General features: G+C 40.6%; 1 protein-coding gene across 1 annotated transcript in view; it reads right to left on the bottom strand.

Moving 5' to 3' along the window:
• Nucleotides 1-282: 282 nt before the first annotated feature.
• The window catches only part of CLEC16A (C-type lectin domain containing 16A), a 285,953-nt gene continuing 265,409 nt past the window's right edge, over nucleotides 283-20,826 (bottom strand). The window contains exon 24 of the mRNA XM_069734042.1: nucleotides 283-7,293. Coding sequence (XP_069590143.1) covers nucleotides 6,923-7,293 — 371 coding nt within the window. The 3' untranslated portion in view covers nucleotides 283-6,922. The remainder of the gene's footprint in view (nucleotides 7,294-20,826) is intronic.

Genomic DNA, 20,826 nt, shown 5'->3' with positions numbered 1-20,826 from the left:
AGTCTACCAAGATTTGAAAATTCCACTGAAATCTTCTATGCTGGCATCTTCCTCTACCAATTGTGCCAAATGGGTGTATAGGGAAGTCTTTGACCTCCATCAGTCATAGGGAACTCTCAACATTCCTAAATTCCTATAAGAAGTCATCCGTTAAATATAAAGTTTCCATATCTATAAATGATCAATTGCACAAACATGTTTCGCCCAGTCTGGAACTCATCCACATGAATAATCGCCATACAAAGCTCTAACACCCAGAAATGAGGAATGTACTAATCAATCTTTTAAACTCAACTTCCTTTATTAAATGCAGAATTTCTGAATGTTTTATGAACAGGATTTAAATGACAGAAGATGAGGCATGAGACGAAAGTCATAGGATCATATGTTCTTTGGTGATACAACTGTAACACACCATGGTCACGCCAACAAAAAACAAAGCCTGAAAAACATACTGGTCATTTTTCCAATGGATATATATCAACTTAAGAGTAAATTGTAGAGACTTAAAACAAAAGACACTGCAAACCATCAAAAACAATTAATACATATGCCATAAAGGGGTTGGATGAAAAAAGGTGTTTATTTCTTTCCAGAAGCAGTGCCACACTCGTTTATAGGTTGTGTCTAGTTTTGCAGCTCAACATCAAATAGTAGGACAACCAGGTAGGTAAAATTATTCAGCAGAAAAGTGGTAGGACATTTTTTTTTCAAGAAAGACTATCTAGTATACCTCTTTGAACAATAATGTTCAGATAAAAATGATGTCACCACTAACATATTGATTATTAAAATACAATCAAATTCTATATTTCCATTGTGTCCTTAAGGACCAAGGACCTGAATACATCGGATTCCTCTGTAACCCTATAGTATTATGTCTATGGCTACAGACAAGTGTCTCCTTTTTTCTGTAATGCAGTTCTGATTCTGCCTTGAGATAACTTAGGGAAGCCAGGGATACATCCTTGAGTTGTTTGGAGGTTTATACACCATGCATATAGTCTATCCTAAAACACTTGTCTCTTCAATTAGACAAATTTGGGACACATTTTAACAATGAGATACCTTTTTTTTGTAAACTTAAGTAGAGGGGAGCCTTAACTGTTTTTTTGACAATCCTTCACATGCCTAAAGAATGCACTCTGCCATTACTAAATTTGTACTTGGTTGTCATATATGCTGTTTTATGTGCTGTTTTAATATAGTGTATCAGTAACTCATTGTTTTAGGAGAAAAGATAAATTTCGTTGAATCGGTGTGAGGTTTAAAATTAATTTCTTTATTAGTCCATATAGGTAATACATTAGTAAAAAGGCATTGTTCGAGCATATTGTTTTAGGCTACATGTTTTTTCTTATTTTTACGCCTTTTTTGCCTTTTATTTTATGCACTTTTTTCTCATTTTAGGTTTAGTTAAAAAGACAAAAGTTGTCTTGTGATACAAGAGAATGTAGAATTGAGAAATAATTGCTCAGACTGGTGGATGACCAGATTGACTGGTGGATAACTGGATTCATTTAAAGAATTGGAAAAATAACTTGTCTATTTTTATTAAAAATATGCCCATTATTCACAGAATTGACCATTTCAACACATCCCATTTTCTGGAACATTGCATAAGAAAAACTTTGAAGCAGACCTTTAGTTAGGTTGGATGATGGATGTCACAAAGTGGGCTGGGAAGTTCAGGACTTAACTATGGGATGCAGCAAGATGGAGTGATAAAGTTGCATTATGAAGCTCCGTTATGGATATTTTCATAATGTAAATCTGGGAATGGGATTCTTTATAAAGGAAGACAATGCTATATGAGTGGGGTAAAGGGCTATATACTCATGTTGGATGATGATGTGAAAGATTTATTTTTATGCAATACTCAGGGATGAAGAGCAATGTTGTATGATGGGAAGATACACAAAGAAGAGGTTGGCTCTGTTCCTAAATCAGGATCCAAGTAATTAGTGTAATGGTTTGTAATGAAATTCCGAGTAGACTTAATAGTTTTTTTTCTCGCACCAAACAAAAATAGATTAACAAAAGTATAGAAACACTCCAAAAATTAATTATAATTTATTTTCCATTTGCCTATTATAAATTTAACCTAAATTAAAAAAAATCTCCCCATATCTGGATATATAAAAACGGCATCACAATTATCTGGATAAAAACAGTCTGCGGCCCCAGGAATATATCTGAACATTCTGGTACTGGTATATTTCTGTATGTGCAGAAGGGTGAGATTATGTGTTCCTCTGCAATAATTCTGAAATTGATATCCATGATTCTATACATAAATAGTCTATAATACTCCTACTACACCTATGTGTATCTACTGAACAATGAGAGATTTTCACATTCTGGGACAAATTGCCTTGTATCTTCCCCCCCCTCGATAGGTTGCATTCTGGTTGATAACATTTTTGCTAAGAAGATTTAAGTCAACAACATTGGGAAAAATATACATTAAATATGTTTGCTCAAGCTACAATGAAACACTCAACAAAAACAAGTTATTTGCCAAAAAAACCCTAATGTAGGAAAAATTTTTGATAATAGATTTTTCACAAATTACATCTTACCAAACCCAATTCCACTTTCCCATTAGCTTTTCTCTTTGGTACTGGCTTAAGGCCCCCATAAACATAAGACTAATGTTGGGCCAAACCCACCAATATTGATGGGTTTGTCTGAAAGTCTAAGGAGTATGGAGGTGCCGGACGGTTGATGGTCGGGGAAGACATCAATCATGCATGTCTGATTTTGGAATGCTGATCGCTTTGTTCTCCTGGAAATAAGCCACCATCTGATGTGCCACTTGGTGGCTTTCTCACCGAGAACACAAGAGAGCTCGGCCAAGTGGCTGATCCTGTGTATGAGAGAAGTGGCTGAGATGTCTGTCGGCGAAACAATTGGCCGAAGCATCGTTTGACTGTCAGCATCTAATGTGTATGGTCAGATTTAGCGTACGGCACCTTGGTGGCAGTGGCCTGTCCTTGTTTGGTCTAATTCCCTTTTGATATAAGTTAGCCAGAACTTGTGATGGTCTCATCTCTGCAGGATTATATTGTTAGCAAATAAAGGAGTTAGGAATTGCCCCAAAGGGCACCTTTTTAACTTGGGTAACAAAGTGGTTTCAGTCTAATCTTGGTTAAAGCGTCCTCTCTTTTATTTAGGCCACTGTAAGCTACCATAGGTACCAAAAAGGATCACTTCTGCCGTTATTGGGTTGGAAGTATAACTTGGCCATGTTTCTGCCACACGTGAAGTAAATGAGAAGGTTATATCAAAGGTCTAAAATAATCTAAAGCATACAAAATATACATACAAGCATGAGCTGTAAGAGCTTGAGTAATCTGAGATTAATAGTACAAACTGCAAAAATAGACACAAATCAGAGCAATGGAAACAAGAAGAACTAAAAAGCACCATGGACATCAGCGTGTTACAATAGGACATTCACCGTAGACTTCCGCTTATCATCATTTTTCTGCTTTTACACAGATAATACTGATACTGTCGTAAAATAGTGAGAATGAGAAGCCCTCTGGATTCATCTATATACAGTGCACCTGACTTATTATATGTACAGCATATTTGACTACAGGTCTGACTATAAGCCAGAAATATCCGAAGGAAAATCAGTGCCTTTAATTATAATCAGGTTTACATCTATTTTACACTAGAATCCATATTAATGAAAATGAATGCATAGACCCTTACAACATAGACAGCTAGGGGGGCTTAAAACTAAACACGCTTTGCCTCCATTGTGTCTAATGTGTATTCTGGATTCCATCATTTATTTCACCTGTAAAAAATGTAGTAATGCTATCACGTAATGGATGCAATGGGTTAGAAGTTATTATAGTGGAGAGACCATGTGTCCAAAAAAGTGGGGTTTGTTAAGGTACAACTATTTAAAGCAGCAATTCCCAACTTGTGGCTTTATCTTCTTCCCATCTGGGGTAAGGTGACTGTGCCGTTACTCTCCATTGAAGTTAATGGGCGTTACTCTTACGACAATCCCAATTGATTGTGTCATAAGTTGTCCACTGGAAATCTTAAGGCTATGTGCACACCTTGCGTCGGGTCCCTGCGGGTTCTCCCGCAGCGGATTTGATAAATCTGCAGGGCAAAACAACTGCGGTTCTCCCTGCAGATTTATCGCGGTTTGTTCCGCGTTTTCCGCTGCGGGTTTCCGCCTATACTATTGATGCTGCATATGCAGCAATATGCAGCATCAATAGTAATGTTAAAAATAATAAAAATTGGTTATACTCACCCTCTGATGTCCGGATCTCCTGGGCGCTGCACCCGGCGTTCCGGTTCCAAAGATGCTGTGGGAGAAGGACCCTTCGTGACGTCACGGTCATGTGACCGCGACGTCACCGCAGGTCCTGGTCGCACAGCAACTCTGACCGGACGGCCGCGTGCAGCGCCCAGGAGCTCCGGACATCAGAGGGTGAGTATAACCAGATTTTTTATTTTTTAACCCCAAATATGGTTCCCAGGGCCTGGAGGAGAGTCTCCTCTCCTCCACCCCGGGTACCACCCGCACATTATCCGCTTACTTCCCGCAACGTGGGCACAGCCCCATGCGGGAAGTAAGCGGTTCAATGTATTCCTATGGGTGCAGAATCGCAGCGATTCTGCACAAAGAAGTGACATGCTGCGGGTGGTTTTTCCCGCAGCATGTGCACAGCGGTTTGCGGTTTCCATAGGTTTTACATGTTACTGTAAACGCTATGGAAACTGCTGCGGACCCGCAGCATCAAAATCGCGGCGGTTCCGCGGTAAAAACCGCTAAGTGTGAATATAGCCTAAGAGGTTGCACAACTACGGTAGTTCTCTTTGCACAAATAAATACCTGCCATTGTTTCAACAGAAGCTGGTGCCATATAAGACGGCTAATAACGAGAAGCCATAAAACAAAAACCAGCTAAGAGGCAAAAATAATATAAGTGAAACATTCCTGGCACTCAGATAGTCTGTGAATCTTGGTTCTTTTATTTGTCAGAATATGAACGTTTCAGCTCCTCCCGAGCTTTCAACAGACTGCTGGGAGGAGAAGGCAAAAAGATCGGGAGGAGAAGGTAGAAAGCTTGTCAGGGCAAGGCAGAAAGCTCGGGAGGACAAGGCAAAAAGATCAGGAGGACAAGGCAGAAAGCTCAGAGGACAAGGCAGAAAGCTCAGAGGACAAGGCAGAAAGCTCAGAGGACAAGGCAGAAAGCTCAGGAGGACAAGGCAGAAAGCTCAGGAGGACAAGGCAGAAAGCTCAGGAGGACAAGGCAGAAAGCTCAGGAGGACAAGGCAGAAAGCTCAGAGGACAAGGCAGAAAGCTCAGAGGACAAGGCAGAAAGCTCAGAGGACAAGGCAAAAAGATCAGGAGGACAAGGCAAAAAGATCAGGAGGACAAGGCAGAAAGCTCAGGAGGACAAGGCAGAAAGCTCAGAGGACAAGGCAGAAAGCTCAGAGGACAAGGCAGAAAGCTCAGAGGACAAGGCAGAAAGCTCAGAGGACAAGGCAGAAAGCTCAGGAGGACAAGGCAGAAAGCTCAGGAGGACAGGGCAGAAAGCTCGGGAGGAGCTGAAACGTTCAGATTGTGAAAAATAAAAGAACAGAGATTCACAGTATGTCTGAGTGCTGGGAATACTTCACTTACTTCCACATCCACCACCAGGAGTGGAGTGCCAATCACCATTTGGATTTCACAAATAATTATCAGCACCACCAGTATAAATAAATTCTCTGAAGTTCTAAATGGAGCCAAGCATTATTTCTGCTTCACATAAGTCAAAAAATAAAAAGATTTGACATTTGCCTTTTAAAGAGAGGCATTCAATACTAAATTACAAGCTGGGACAAAAAGTAGTAAATCTATGAATGGATTAATGACCATCAAAGTGGTTTTAGCAATTTAAAGGGATCCCGTTGTGTTAAAAATAAAGTTCAATCAGAGGACAGCAAGGTATAGAGCAAGAGGAGCTGAGTACCTATGGGTGCAAAAATATTAAGGAGAACTAGTAATTTATTCATGTAAACCTCTGGTAATTCTGGGCTTAAGAGTCCAGGGGGCGGTCCTATCCATGTATATTAGTAATTAACTGCTATCTCTGTGTGCACAAAGTATGATCACCCACTGGACACCTAAGCCTAGCAAGAGTAGAGATATACAAATGAATAAATGACTAGTTCTACTTAAAGGGTTGCTCCACTACTTTTATATCCTGAGGATAGGTCTATCTATATTAGATTGGTTGGGGTCCAACACATGGGACCACCACTGATCATCTACTCTCAGAGCCAGCAGCAGATGGATGTTAGTATATGCTGAGCTGGACAGTAGTAGTAGCTGCTGCTGGGTCCTGCAAATGAACAGGAGTGGATCTATAGGGCCCAGCCATGTTACTGCATAGCCGATGGGGTGGTACTGTTCAGCTCGGTATCTGATAACGCTGAGAGCAGATGATTAGTGGGGGTACCAGGTGTCGGACCAAGCCAATCTGAAATCGATGACCTATCCATCTATATAAAAGAAGTGGAGCAACTATTTGTTTCCACGAATGCTCAGTTCATTTTGCTCTGCAGATTTTACTACGTTGTCCATGAGACGGGTTCACTTTTGGTAACGTCTGTCCTTGTTGGAGTATCGTAGCATAGAAGCAGCATGAGACCGACGTGTGCAGCATATTCAGTAACAGGTCAGTAGCTCTTTTCCGTGGATGTGCATATTGAATGTTCAGACACAGCTCGGAGGTGGCAATGTTGCATGGTACCAGGGGTTTATCCTTGGTAATTCTCCGCCTCGGAGAACACACCAGATGCAGTCCCGGTCCCAATTTAACATTGCTGACAATATGGCTTTACACTTTACATCGTAAAAATAGATGTGAAATGGTTTCCATTCTCAATGCCCATTTTATTCCCCTGCTGCACCGAGATCAGCCTTTTCAGTCTCGCTGAGCGCAGTATTTTCATCTCCTTTCTGGACGTCATCTCCAGGTTCAGCGGGAGTTTCCACAATAAAACTGAATGTATGGATACTCTGTGGATCAACAGGCGGGACCAACGTAAGAGATTCCACGCTGAGCGCATCGGTATTGTCATCAGATATTAAGGAGATGGTCGGCTGCGGGGCTGGAGTCAGGCTGGGAGCCAAGTTGGTAATTTCACAGTCTGTCTTTAGCAAGGAACTTTTCCTAGTTCTGGAGCCAGAGTGCTGAGTCTCATTGATGGACTCCACATGACCATACAGGGTCACTGGAGGTTGGTCAGGAGTGGAAGAATCATCTGGTAAAAGAAAATAGACATCATTAGTCCACAGATAAGATAGGAGTCCATTTAAGGCTTAGTCGAGGGGATGTGTAAAAAATGACCCTTAACAAATACTACACAAACATTAATGTTCTCCAAACGAACAGGACAAAAACAAGGAACGGTCAAAGAACAAGGGAAACGGATGATGTGGAAGGGCTCTTTTCACACTAGTGTCGTGGATTCCATCCAGAACGGAGACGTAATAGCTATGCTACATCCATTTTTTTATAGTATAACTATGAAAGCTATTGATTTTATTGGGATCCAAGAGGGTTTAAGTATTTTCTTCACACAAGAACAGCACTGCAGACTAAATACAAGAAGGCCCAACAGAAACCCGGACAGACTTACCGACATGGAATGTGAACAGACAGGGCACCTACACTGCCAACAATGAAGTGTAACTATGTATCAGTAGCTGTGATTGTCACCAGTGTACCATGCATTACTGAAATATTCATACCATATTTTGTTAATAAATGTGAGCCAGTGTTTTTCTTGGGGTGTTCTCTAGATGCATAGGTTCCCTTAGGAGAAATGCATTTAAAGAATAACAATTGTGTTCATTTTCATTTCATGATAATTCACATGAAAATAAGAAACTTTGTAATCTGTCTTATCAAAAATCTGATTCTTTGTCCTCCCGGACTGATCTTTTACTCTCAATTCAGTGTTAAAGAAGAACTCCTCCTCCTCACATCAAAATTTGTATTCTCTTAATATATCGCAGTCATCATATCATATTATATAGCCCTATGTACTTACAATTGCTCATTTTGCCTTTCTACCCAGCTAATTCTTCTCTTTTCCCTTAGGTCTGTGACATCACGTGATTAAAACCTGACGAGCTGAATCTTTCTAAGATCTATGTAGAAATAGGTCTGCTTTCCCTGAATGACTCATCAGTCACTGCAAAAGTCAATGGCAGGGGGAAGAACGAAGCAACTGGGTCAGGAGCGGAAGGGGAATGATTTCTGCAGGGACAAGAAACTTCCTGCTTCTTCATAGAGCAGAGAAAAGATAATTGTTAACTTGGTAGAAAAGCAAAATGAGCAATTTTAAGTACACAGTGCTACATAATACAATGATTGCAATATATTAAGAAAATCAAAACTTTGATGGGAGTGCTTCGATAACATCTACAGTAAGTACAGATTAACGAAATAGGAAAAAACACATAGTGCTTATAAAGTTCTATGGAGGGGAAAGGCTCTCTAGAAAAGACAGTCAAAAAAAGGGTTTAAAGTGGAACTGGCATTTCAGGAGAACTTGAACCAAGACGTCAGTGCCGCCTTCTGACTCCTCCCCTTTCCATAGAATATTATGAGCAGCAGCTGTCACCTCCAATTAGTCTCACATTAGGATTAGTGGCCAGAGTGAAAATGACAATATTTGAAAATATATTTTTTAATATAGGAAGCGATCTATAATATTAGTGCACCTACTGCTAACCATATATATATTGCAATAGATCAACTCACTTGCCTTCTTAAAAAGGTAGACACAGGAACAGGTTCTATTTAAAGACTGGCTGGTTTATTGCATAAACCACATCACCAGAAAACCTAAATACAGTCTTTGTCTGGCACAAGGTAAAAAAATAAAGTAACCAGTCCATACAATATTGCCGGTTAGCCCACTTGGCTTAAGGTACCGTCACACTTAGCGACGCTGCAGCGATACCGACAATGATCCGGATCGCTGCAGCGTCGCTGTTTGGTCGCTGGAGAGCTGACACACACACCGCTCTCCAGTGACCAACGATGCCGGTAACCAGGGTAAACATCGGGTAACAGCCGTCTGTCCTCCAGCACTCACTGTGAGCACAGCGGCCGGAAAGCAGAGCGGTGACGTCACCGCTCTGCTTTCCGGCTGACCGACGCTCACAGACAGTACAGGAGGAGAGCAGAGCACAGCGCTGGAGGACAGACGGCTGTAGGTAAGTATGTAGTGTTTGTTTTTTTTACTTTTAGGATGGTAACCAGGGTAAACATCGGGTTACTAAGCGCAGCCCTGCGCTTAGTTACCCGATGTTTACCCTGGTTACCAGTGAAGACATCGCTGAATCGGTGTCACACACGCCGATTCAGCGATGTCTGCGGGGAGTCCAGCGACCAAATAAAGTCCTGGACTTTCTTCCCCGACCAGCGACAGCACAGCAGGAGCCTGATCGCTGCTGCCTGTCACACTGGACGATATCGCTAGCGAGGACGCTGCAACGTCACGGATCGCTAGCGATATCGTCTAGTGTGACGGTACCTTTAGAGTCCAGCTTCTTAGTCCTTTCAGCAAAGGCACTCAATCCAGGAGACCTGCACACCTCCATACACAGCCATTTGCGAGACAAACAGATCTCAATTTACAAATTAAACCACACCCTGGGGTGGAGATATGGTGAGCAGCCATCTATTCCAACTCTTCAGCTGCTCACAATCAATCAGACAAGGCAGATTAACCCATTTCAGCCCCATATTGTGTGTACTAAAACATTATTTTAAGTTTATCTTCCAACCACCCGGTGTCCGATGACCACCTTTCCATATCTATCTATCTCTCTATCTAGGCTAGGGCTTGTGCCTAGCTCTACAGGTTCTGATTATTTGCACCTGGCTGGCCCTGCGTAACCACGCTAGGTGATCACCATTATGGATAAATTGTATAAAGCTAATTTTTTAAAGGTACCCCCCCAAAAAAAAAAAAAAAGAAAAAAAAATCATAATCCTAAAACTACCACCAAACTAACAAGACAAAATATATCAAATCTTTATTAGAGACAATACATTTAGGGTATGTGCACACGTATTCTTGGCCACTGCTGATTTTTCCGCAGCAGATTTGATAAACCTGCAGGGCAAAAACGCTGCGTTTTTGCTGCAGATTTACCGCGGTATTTCTGCAGTTTTCACTGCGGTTTTACAACTGTGATTTTCCATAGGGGCAGCTGTAAAACAGCTGCGGAATCCGCAGAAAGAAGTGACATACTGCGGAATGTAAACCGCTGCGTTTCTGCGCGTTTTTTTCCATAGCATGTGCACAGAGTTTTTGGTTTCCCATAGGTTTACATTGAACTGTAAACTCATGGGAAACTGCTGCGGATCCGCAGCTGCGGAAACGCAGCGGATTCGCAGCAAAATCCGCATCGTGTGCACATACCTTTACACAAAGGCAAAATAGATGTTATATTAATATTTGATGTATGGATACATAACTAGTCTTTGTGACTTATGATTATTATGGTTTTCTATATCCCCATTTTCTTGATTAATGAATATAGAATGTTATTTATTATCTGGTCCACACTACCCAATTTTTCCATTTATGTGTGTTTTTTTGGTGTAAATGTATTGTTTATAACTTTACACTCTAATTTTTTTTTTATATTTTTCAGTGGGTATACACCAAATGGATCTGCAAACACAGGAATATTCTTGCCAAAATATATGTGTACAATATTATTTTCTTTTGGATAAGTTGGTCTCTTGTTGCTAAGTTAGGACAGAGGAGGAATCAACATTAATAAAATCCAATTTTTGAAAAAAAAATGTTCATGCGGTTAGTGCTTGTAAAATTCGACGTAAGTACGTAAACATAGAATTTTTCAATAAGAAATTACTCCCTACATCACTAGACTTCTTAAAGCAATAAACAAAAGTGATTTAAAGATAATAATAATATTGTACACATATTTTGGCAAGAATATTCCTGTGTTTGCAGATCCATTTGGTGTATACCCACTGAAAAAAAAAGTTTTTTAAAGTATTTGTTCTACAGTGTTTAATAAAGATTCTTGTAATTTTTTACTCGACATCTGCTTCCTATGTATTCATAGGTATAGTATTTAATGTGGATGTGCCATTAATGGCTAGGCCAACTTTTGCTTATTTTGTTGGCATCATTTAATTGCTGGTCTATGTAAAAATGGCATCATATACATCGTAATCTATATAAAAATGGTTGATTCGAAAAGAAAAGGACTACTTACATTTCATGAAAATAAATGGATACAGTCAAAATGAGATGTGGCTCCTCCATTGTAGAAGTCCTTAAATGTTTGTTTTTTTCTAATCACTACTTGTGCAAATTGCACAGTGCACAGAAAGTGATGGCACATTATTAACATTTTGAAACAATGAATGATCACTGGGTGGGTAACCTCTTGGATCTGGAAATTAAGTTCATGCAGCTATGTGTCCCTTTCAATTTTCACCTGCATACCTACAGTCATGGCCAAAAGTATTGGCACCCCTGCAATTCTGTCAGATAATACGCAGTTTCTTCCTGAAAATGATTGCAAACACAAATTCTTTGGTATTATTATCTTCATTTAATTTGTCTTAAATTAAAAAACACAAAAGAGAATGAAGCAAAAAGCAAAACATTGATCATTTCACAAAAAAATCCAAAAATGGGCCAGACAAAAGTATTGGCACCCACAGACTAATACTTGGTTGCACAACCTTTAGCCAAAATAACTGCGACCAACCGCTTCCGGTAACCACCAATGAGTTTCTTACAATGCTCTACTGGAATTTTAGGCCATTCTTCTTTGGCAAACTGCTCCAGGTCCCTGATATTTGAAGGGTGCCTTCTCCAAACTGCCATTTTTAGATCTCTCCACAGGTGTTCTATGGGATTCAGGTCTGGACTCATTGCTGGCCACCTTAGAAGTCTCCAGTGCTTTCTCTCAAACCATTTTCTAGTGCTTTTTGAAGTGTGTTTTGGGTCATTGTCCTGCTGGAAGACCCATGACCTCTGAGGGAGACCAGCTTTCTCACACTGGGCCCTACATTATGCTGCAAAATTTGTTGGTAGTCTTCAGACTTCATAATGCCATGCACACGGTCAAGCAGTCCAGTGCCAGAGGCAGCAAAGCAACCCCAAAACATCAGAGAACTTCCGCCATGTTTCACTGTAGGGACCGTGTTCTTTTCTTTGAATGCCTCTTTTTTTTTCCTGTAAACTCTATGTTGATGCCTTTGCCCAAAAAGCTCTACTTTTGTCTCATCTGACCAGAGAACATTCTTCCAAAACGTTTTAGGCTTTTTCAGGTAAGTTTTGGCAAACTCCAGCCTGGCTTTTTTATGTCTCGGGGTAAGAAGTGGGGTCTTCCTGGGTCTCCTACCATACAGTCCCTTTTCATTCAGACGCCGACGGATAGTACGGGTTGACACTGTTGTACCCTCGGACTGCAGGGCAGCTTGAACTTGTTTGGATGTTAGGCGAGGTTCTTTATCCAACATCCGCACAATCTTGCGTTGAAATCTCTTGTCAATTCTTCTTTTCCGTCCACATCTAGGGAGGTTAGCCACAGTGCCATGGGCTTTAAACTTCTTGATGACACTGCGCACGGTAGACACAGGAACATTCAGGTCTTTGGAGAAGGACTTGTAGCCTTGAGATTGCTCATGCTTCCTCACAATTTGGTTTCTCAAGTCCTCAGACAGTTCTTTGGTCTTCTTTCTTTTCTCCATGCTCAATGTGGTACACACAAGGACACAGGACAGAGGTTGAGTCAACTTTAATCCATGTCAACTGGCTGCAAGTGTGATTTAGTTATTGCCAACACCTGTTAGGTGCCACAGGTAAGTTACAGGTGCTGTTAATTACACAAATTAGAGAAGCATCACGATTTTTTGAACAGTGCCAATACTTTTGTCCACCCCCTTTTTTATATTTGGTGTGGAATAATATCCAATTTGGCTTTAGGACAATTCTTTTTGTGTTTTTTCATTTAAGACAAATTAAATGAAGATAATAATACCAAATAATTTGCGTTTGCAATCATTTTCAGGAAGAAAATGAGTATTATCTGACAGAATTGCGGGGGTGTCAATACTTTTGGCCATGATTGTAGATATCCTGATAACTGTAACACAATAGTGTACTCATCTACATCAAATGTGGCTCGTTACCACAACTTTCCATGAAGAAAGTGTGTGGTACACTCCATGCAATTGCATCATTCAGGGCATAATATTAACTGAGGTAGTGACCCCGTCTTCAGAGAACATAAAGATATGTAGTGTGTGTGTGTGTATATACATTTTATATATATAAATAGATACATATATACACACACATACATATATACAGTAGGTACGGAAAGTATTCAGACCCCTTTAAATTTTTCACTGTGTTTCATTGCAGCCATTTGGTTAATTCAAAAAACTTCATTTTTTTTTCTCATTAATGTACACTCTGAACCCCGTCTTGACTGAAAAATAAACAGAAATTAAGAAATTTTTGCAAATTTATTAAAAAAGAAAAACTGAAATATCACATGGTCATCAGTATTCAGACCCTTTGCTCAGTATTGAGTAGAAGCACCCTTTTTAGCTAGTACAGCCATGAGTCTTCTTAGAAATGATGCAACAAGTTTTTCACACCTGGATTTGGGAATCTTCTGCCATTCTTCCTTGCAGATCCTCTCCAGTTCCGTCAGGTTGGATGGTGAACGTTGGTGGACAGCCATTTTCAGGTCTCTCCACAGATGCTCAATTGGGTTTAGTTCAGGGCTCTGGCTTGGCCAGTCAAAAATGGTCACAGAGTTGTTCTGAAGCCACTCCTTTGTTATTTTAGCTGTGTGCTTAGGGTCATTGTCTTGTTGGAAGGGGAACCTTCGGCCAAGTCTGATGTCTAGAGCACTCTGGAAGAGGTTTTCATCCAGGATATCTCTGTACTTTGCCGCATTCATGTTTCCTTCAATGACAACCAGTCGTCCTGAAGCTGAAAAACACCCCCATTGCATAATGCTGCCACCACCATGTTACACTGTTGGGATTGTATTGGGCAGGTGATGAGCAGTGCCTGGTTTTCTCCACACATACCGCTTAGAATTATCACCAAAATGGTCTATCTTTGTCTCATCAGACCAGAGAATCTTATTTCTCATAGTCTGGGAGTCCTTCATGTGTGTTTTTTTTTTTAGCAAACTCTATGCAGGCTTTCATAGGTCTTACACGGAGGAGAGGCTTTCGTCGGACCACTTTGCCATAAAGGCCCGACTGGTGGAGGGCTGCAGTAATAGTTGACTTTGTGGAACTTTCTCCCATCTCCCTACTGCATCTCTGGAGCTCAGCTACAGTGATCTTGGGGTTCTTTTATACCTCTCCCACCAAGGCTCTGCTCCCACGATTGCTCAGTTTAACTGGACGGCCAGGTCTAGGAAGACTTCTAGTGATTCCAAACTTCTTCCATTTAAGGATTATGGAGGCCACTGTGCTCTTAGGAACCTTGCGTACTGCAGAAATTATGCTGTAACCTTGGCCAGATCTGTGCCTTGCCACAATTCTGTCTCTGAGCTCTATGGACAGTTCCTTTGACCTCATGATTCTCATTTGGTCTGACATGCATTATGAGATGTGAGGTCTTATATAGACAGGTGTGTACCTTTCCAAATCAAGTCCTATCAGTTTAATTAAACAAAGCTGGACTCCAGTGAAGGAATAGAACAATCCCAAGGAGGATCACAAGGAAATGGACAGCATGTGACTTAAATATGAGTGTCTGAGCAAAGGGTCTGAATACTTATGACCATGTGATATTTCAGTTTTTAATTTTTATTAAATTTGCAAAAATTTCTACATTTCTGTTTTGTTTTTTCCAGTCAAGATGGGGTGCAGAGTGTACATTAATGTGAAAAAAGTGAACTTTTTTTGAATTCCCTAAATGGCTGCAATGAAACAAAGAGTGTAAAATTTTAAGGGGTATGAATACTTTCCGTACCCACTGTATACATATGTGTGTGTGTGTATATATATATATATATATATATATATATATATATATATATATATACACACACAGCACAGACCAAATGTTTGGACACACCTCATTTAAAGATTTGTCTGTATTTTCATGACTATGAAAACTGAAGGCATCAAAACTACGAATTAACACATGTGGAATTATATACTTAAAAAAAGTGTGAAACAACTGAAATTATGTCTTATATTTTGGGTTCTTCAAAGTAGCCACCTTTTGCTTTGATGACTTCTGTGCACACTCTTGGCATTCTCTTGATGAGCTTCAAGAGGTAGTCACCGGGAATGGTTTTCACTTCACAGGTGTGCCCTGTCAGGTTTAATAAGTGGGATTTCTTGCCTTATAAATGGGGTTGGGACCATCAGTTGTGTTGAGCAGAAGTCTGGTGGATACACAGCTGATAGTCCTACTGAATGGACTGTTAGAATTTGTCATTTATTTTTCAATAGGACAATGACCCCAAACACACCTCCAGGCTGTGTAAGGGCTATCTGACCAAGAAGGAGAGTGATGGGGTGCTACGCCAGATGACCTGGCCTCCACAGTCACCGGACCTGAACCAATCAACAATCGAGATGGTTTCGGGTGAGCTGGACCGCAGAGTGAAGGCAAAAGGGCCAACAAGTGCTAAGCATCTCTGTGAACTCCTTCAAGATTGTTGGAAGACCATTCCCAGTGACTGCCTCTTGAAGCTCATCAAGAGAATGCCAAGAGTGTGCAAAGCAGTCATCAAAGCAAAAGGTGGCTACTTTGAAGAACCTAGAATATAAGACATAATTTCGGTTGTTTCACACTTTTTTGTTAAGTATATAATTCCACATGTGTTAATTCATAGTTTTGATGCCTTTAGTGTGAATTTACAATTTTCAGTCATGAAAATACAGAAAAATCTTTAAATGAGAAGGTGTGTCCAAACGTTTGGTGTGTACTGAATATATATATGATTTATGTTTGGATGTGACGGTCAGTTTTTTTTTATATCTGTATTAGCCTTCTGACTGAGCACTACGCCCCTTAGCCTTAGGTGTTTTTAATTGCAGCAGGATTCTACCCCTCCACAGAGATATAGATTTCAGTCCAAGAGAGGATTCACATTATGTTCCCATAGAGGTGTGGACTTCAGTCTAGGAGATGATTGGCATTAGGTCCTGGCAACGAGAATCGCCTTAACGTGGCTGCCAGGTACACATGAATTGGCCAATTTATGCGCTAAGCATTCTCAATTTTTCATATTTCAAGTGCGGTAATGCAATTCAATTCTTATATGTTATGTTTGCATGCTATAGCGCTACTGTTTCATTTTATATGAGTTGGCGACTCTAGGTAAGCACCTGTTCAGACCTGATTTATGTTTGGATGTGACAGTTTTTTTTATATTTAAAGTAATGATGGACTGTAATTTCTGTTTACATACTTGAAAGGTTCCTTCCATATTCTGGCTTAGAATAGTTGTGAAACAGGGCTCAGTAATTTATGGAACTGTATACAAATACTCCCTCTGCAAAACACCCCTGATTGATAATCGCAAACACTTTCAGTGATTCCACAAAAAAACTCTTGACAAGGCACATCTGTTCATTGGAAGCCATTACAGATGACTACCTGATATACTTTAGCTGCTTAAGAAAATGCCAAAGGTGTGTACAACTGTCATCAAAGTAAAATGAAGGTACTTTGAGGAATCTAATATCTAATATATAAAGCTGAATGTATGTGTGTGTGTATGTATGTATGTCCGGGATTGGCATCTGCACCGTCGCAGCTACAGCCACAAAATTTTGCACAGTCACACGTCTGGACCCCCGAGAGCGTCATAGGCTATGTTGTGAGGCGAAATTTTAACCCCGCGCCTTCCAATTCACCAAACAATTTTGCCCCTATCTACATAATGGGGAAAAAGTGAAAGGAAAAGTGTTGGAGGCGTCGCAGCTACAGACACAAAATTTTGCAGTGTCACATGTCTGGACCCCGAGAGCGTCATAGGCTATGTTGTGAGGTGAAATTTTAACCCCGCGCTTTCCAATTCACCAAACAATTTTGCCCCTATCTACATAATGGGGAAAAGTGAAAGGAAAAGTGTTGGAGGCAAATTGACAGCTGCCAGATGTGAACAAGGGGGACTTAAAGAGTGAGAGCGAGGTGGGGCCCCGACATGGGATACTCACCACACACGGGGATATGAACACACACACAAAATGCGCCACACACTACCACATGCTTGAACACATATTACCCTCAGCACACATTTCACCACACATACACCAACCTCGCCAGATAAAAGTCGAAACACAAAAGTCGCTGCTCAGAACTCGTCACATGCAAAAACTAGGCTCACGCAAAACTCGCCACAAGTACAAAACTCACCTCATGGAAAACTCGCCACACGCAAAACTTGCACACGCGGAAAAATTGCCACATGCACAAAAGTTGCAACACATGCAAAAGTTGCCTCACACAAAACTTGCACATACTCAAAAGGCACCACACATAAAACTCGCCATACGCAGAACTTGCTGCACACAACTTGCTACACTAACCTGTCACATGCAACTCGACACACAAAAAGTTGCTACACGCATGTCGCCACACGCAACTCAACATATGAAACTCGCCCTAAAACACACAAGAATCTGGTATTATCCTTCAAAACTAAAGATCTGATTAATAAGCAGACAAACTACAAGAGCAACAAATGTACCATATAGGAAATATGGCAGCTGTCAGTCACATGACCTGTCTATTATGTGCATGTGTGAGCTAATATATATTGCCAGGGGGAGGGCTTCCTGTTGGCTGGGGATTTATCAGGCTGCCAATTTAGCTTACAAATACTGAGTTAAAAATACTCAGCAAATAACATGTGAACGAGGTCTAATACAGGAGGAGATGACACAAAGGTATATACTATATACAGGGGAGATGACACACAGATATATACTATATACAGGAGAGATGACACAGTTATATACTATATAGAGGAGATGACATACAGGTACATACTATATACAGGAGGAGATGACATACAGGTATATACTATATACAGGAGGAGATGACACAGGTATATACTATATACAGGAGCAGATGACCTACAGGTATATAGTATATACAGGAGATGACATACAGATATATGCTATATATAGAAGATGACATACAGGTATATACTATATACAGGAGGAGATGACACAGATATATACTATATACAGGGGAGATGACACAGGTATATACTATATACAGGAGGAGATGACATACAGGTATATACTATATATAGAAGGAGATGACATACAGGTATATACTATATAATGTATAGGAGGAGATGACACAGGTATATACTATATACAGGGGAGATGACACACAGCAGGTATATACTATATACAGGGGAGATGACATACAGGTATATACTATATACAGGAGATGACATACAGGTGTATACTATATATAAGGGAGATGACAAACATGTATATACTGAGGTGAAAATGAGAGGTGTGAGGTGAAAATGAAAAGGTGTGAGTGCAAAATGAAAAGGTGTGAGTGCAAAATGAGGAGTGAGGGAAAATAGTGGAGTGATTGGAAAATGACAGATGTGAGGTCGAAATGACAAGTGCTAGGGGGGAATGAGAGGAGTGAGGGAGAAAATGAGAGGTGTGAGGGAGAAAATGAGAGATGTGAGGGGGAAAATGAAAGATGTGATTGGGAAAATGAGAGGTGTGATGGGAAAATAAGAGAAGTGAGGTGCTATAACTAACCACAGATATTTACTATGCCCAGGCAACTCCGGGCTCTTCAGCTAGTTTAACATATATTAGGATTTGTTTCTCACATTTTTCCTTGTTTCCTTATGTGGTGCTTTGTGGTTTTGCTGCCAGGGATACCATTGCATGAACGGCTGCACCCAAACTTTTGACCAATATTGTACACGAGTACTTTACATGGTATAGCTCAGACTTTCCAATAAAAAACACACAAGCAATTAGTTGAATTCCATATGATATATGGAATTAAAGTAGAGTAAAGCAAGGACCTGTCGAGAGACAACTCACTTTACAGACTGATGATTATTATTTCTACACGTGGTCAAAACATACACATTTTCTTGGAAAGTAAACCACAGCATCACACCCTGGCCATATCAAAATAGTCTATAACCACAAACATTTTAAGTACCGTAGACTTGTAGGTCTGCCTGTGGTTAATCAATGAGGATGAAATAGAGAAGTAGCAATTTCCTTCCATAGACTTAGTATTGAACTTGATCACTTTACCAGTACGAGCATTCCAATATTGAGGGAGAGTTCAATTCTCGGCTGTAAGCCTGTGATTTTGTTATCATGCTTCTGATTACGGCGGTTTTCGTTACACCCATAAAAACAGATGTGGAGAGCCATGCATGCGTATGTGGCCTGGCCACCTCTCCATTCTATGTCAGCACGCTGGAGCTCAGTCCTCAACAATGATGCAGACTAGCGGAATCCTTCTAAACTCTATGTAGAAACAGAAAGTCTCTTTTTACCTGCAGGAGTCATCCCCCTCTTCAGCTCCTGACCCAGCTGTTCTGCTGATCCCCCCTGCCAGGGACTGTGTAGTGATGTAGAATTGTAGTTCTAATGATAACTCATGCAGGGAGAAGAGCCCTCCTGTATCTACATAGAGCTTAGAAGGATTCAGTTAGTCTGTTTTTATTCACACGCACTGTCATAGAATAAATGGAAATAAAAGAATAAACTGCTCCAGTGACATGTTCGAGTCCCCAGTGCCACATGTTTCGGTGCTGTTAAGCTACGTTCACATTTGCGTTGTGCGGTGCTGCGTCGGCGACGCAACGCACAACGCAAACCAAAACGCATGCAAAACGCATTGTCTTGTGACGCATGCGTCCTTTTTTGGCATGATTTTGGACGCAAAAAAAATGCAACTTGCTGCGTCCTCTGCGCTCTGACGCCTGCGCCAATAAAGACGCTTGCGTCACAAAACGCAACGCATGTCCATGCGCCCCCATGTTAAATATAGGGGCGCATGACGCATGCGTCGCCGCGGCTGCGCCCGACGCAGCCCGGCAGAACGCAAATGTGAACGTAGCCTTAGACAGCAGTTTGTCAGGCAATCCTTACATGTTTTGTGGCTGTGTATCAGCCATGGGGACTGGAACGTGTCTCTACTAGTTAAAAAAAAAAAAAAAAAAAGAAGTATTGACAAATTTATTTAATAAAATTAAAATGAAAAAACATTTTTGCCTTCTCAATGGTATGCTTCATTAACTGTTATATTCACACAGACAATGGAACTACAATTAAATAAATGTGTATTAGAATTATTCAATTCCTAAGCTATTAACAGATCTCTGCTCACGGCACCTCAGGTAACGGCTACTATACATCTAGATAGAGAAATCTTATCAAAAAGGAATTATGGTACAAAGCCCACAGTACCCCAGTAAAAGTGAATGCTTAAAGAGAATCTATCAATAGGTATTTGCCACCTAATTCGAGAACAGCATAGAGACAGAAACCCTGATTCCAGTGATGCGGCACTTACTAAGCTGCTTGCTGCATTTCATTTTTTATTAAACCACTTCTTTATAACCAGGAGATTATCACTAGCAGACTAATACACCTGCTGCCATGTAGTCCTCCGTATTCATGAGCCTACAGTATATATAACCCTGCCCTCATCACTGATTGGCTGCTTTCTGTATTCACTGTGCATAGGTAGAAATCTGCCCATCAGTGGTGGGGGCGGGGCTGTTCA

Source organism: Ranitomeya imitator, chromosome 7 (assembly GCF_032444005.1).
Source record: "Ranitomeya imitator isolate aRanImi1 chromosome 7, aRanImi1.pri, whole genome shotgun sequence".
Classification (NCBI taxonomy): Eukaryota; Metazoa; Chordata; class Amphibia; order Anura; family Dendrobatidae; genus Ranitomeya; species Ranitomeya imitator.
The sequence above is the reverse complement of the archived record's forward strand: the minus strand, read 5'-3'. Positions and strand labels throughout refer to the sequence as shown.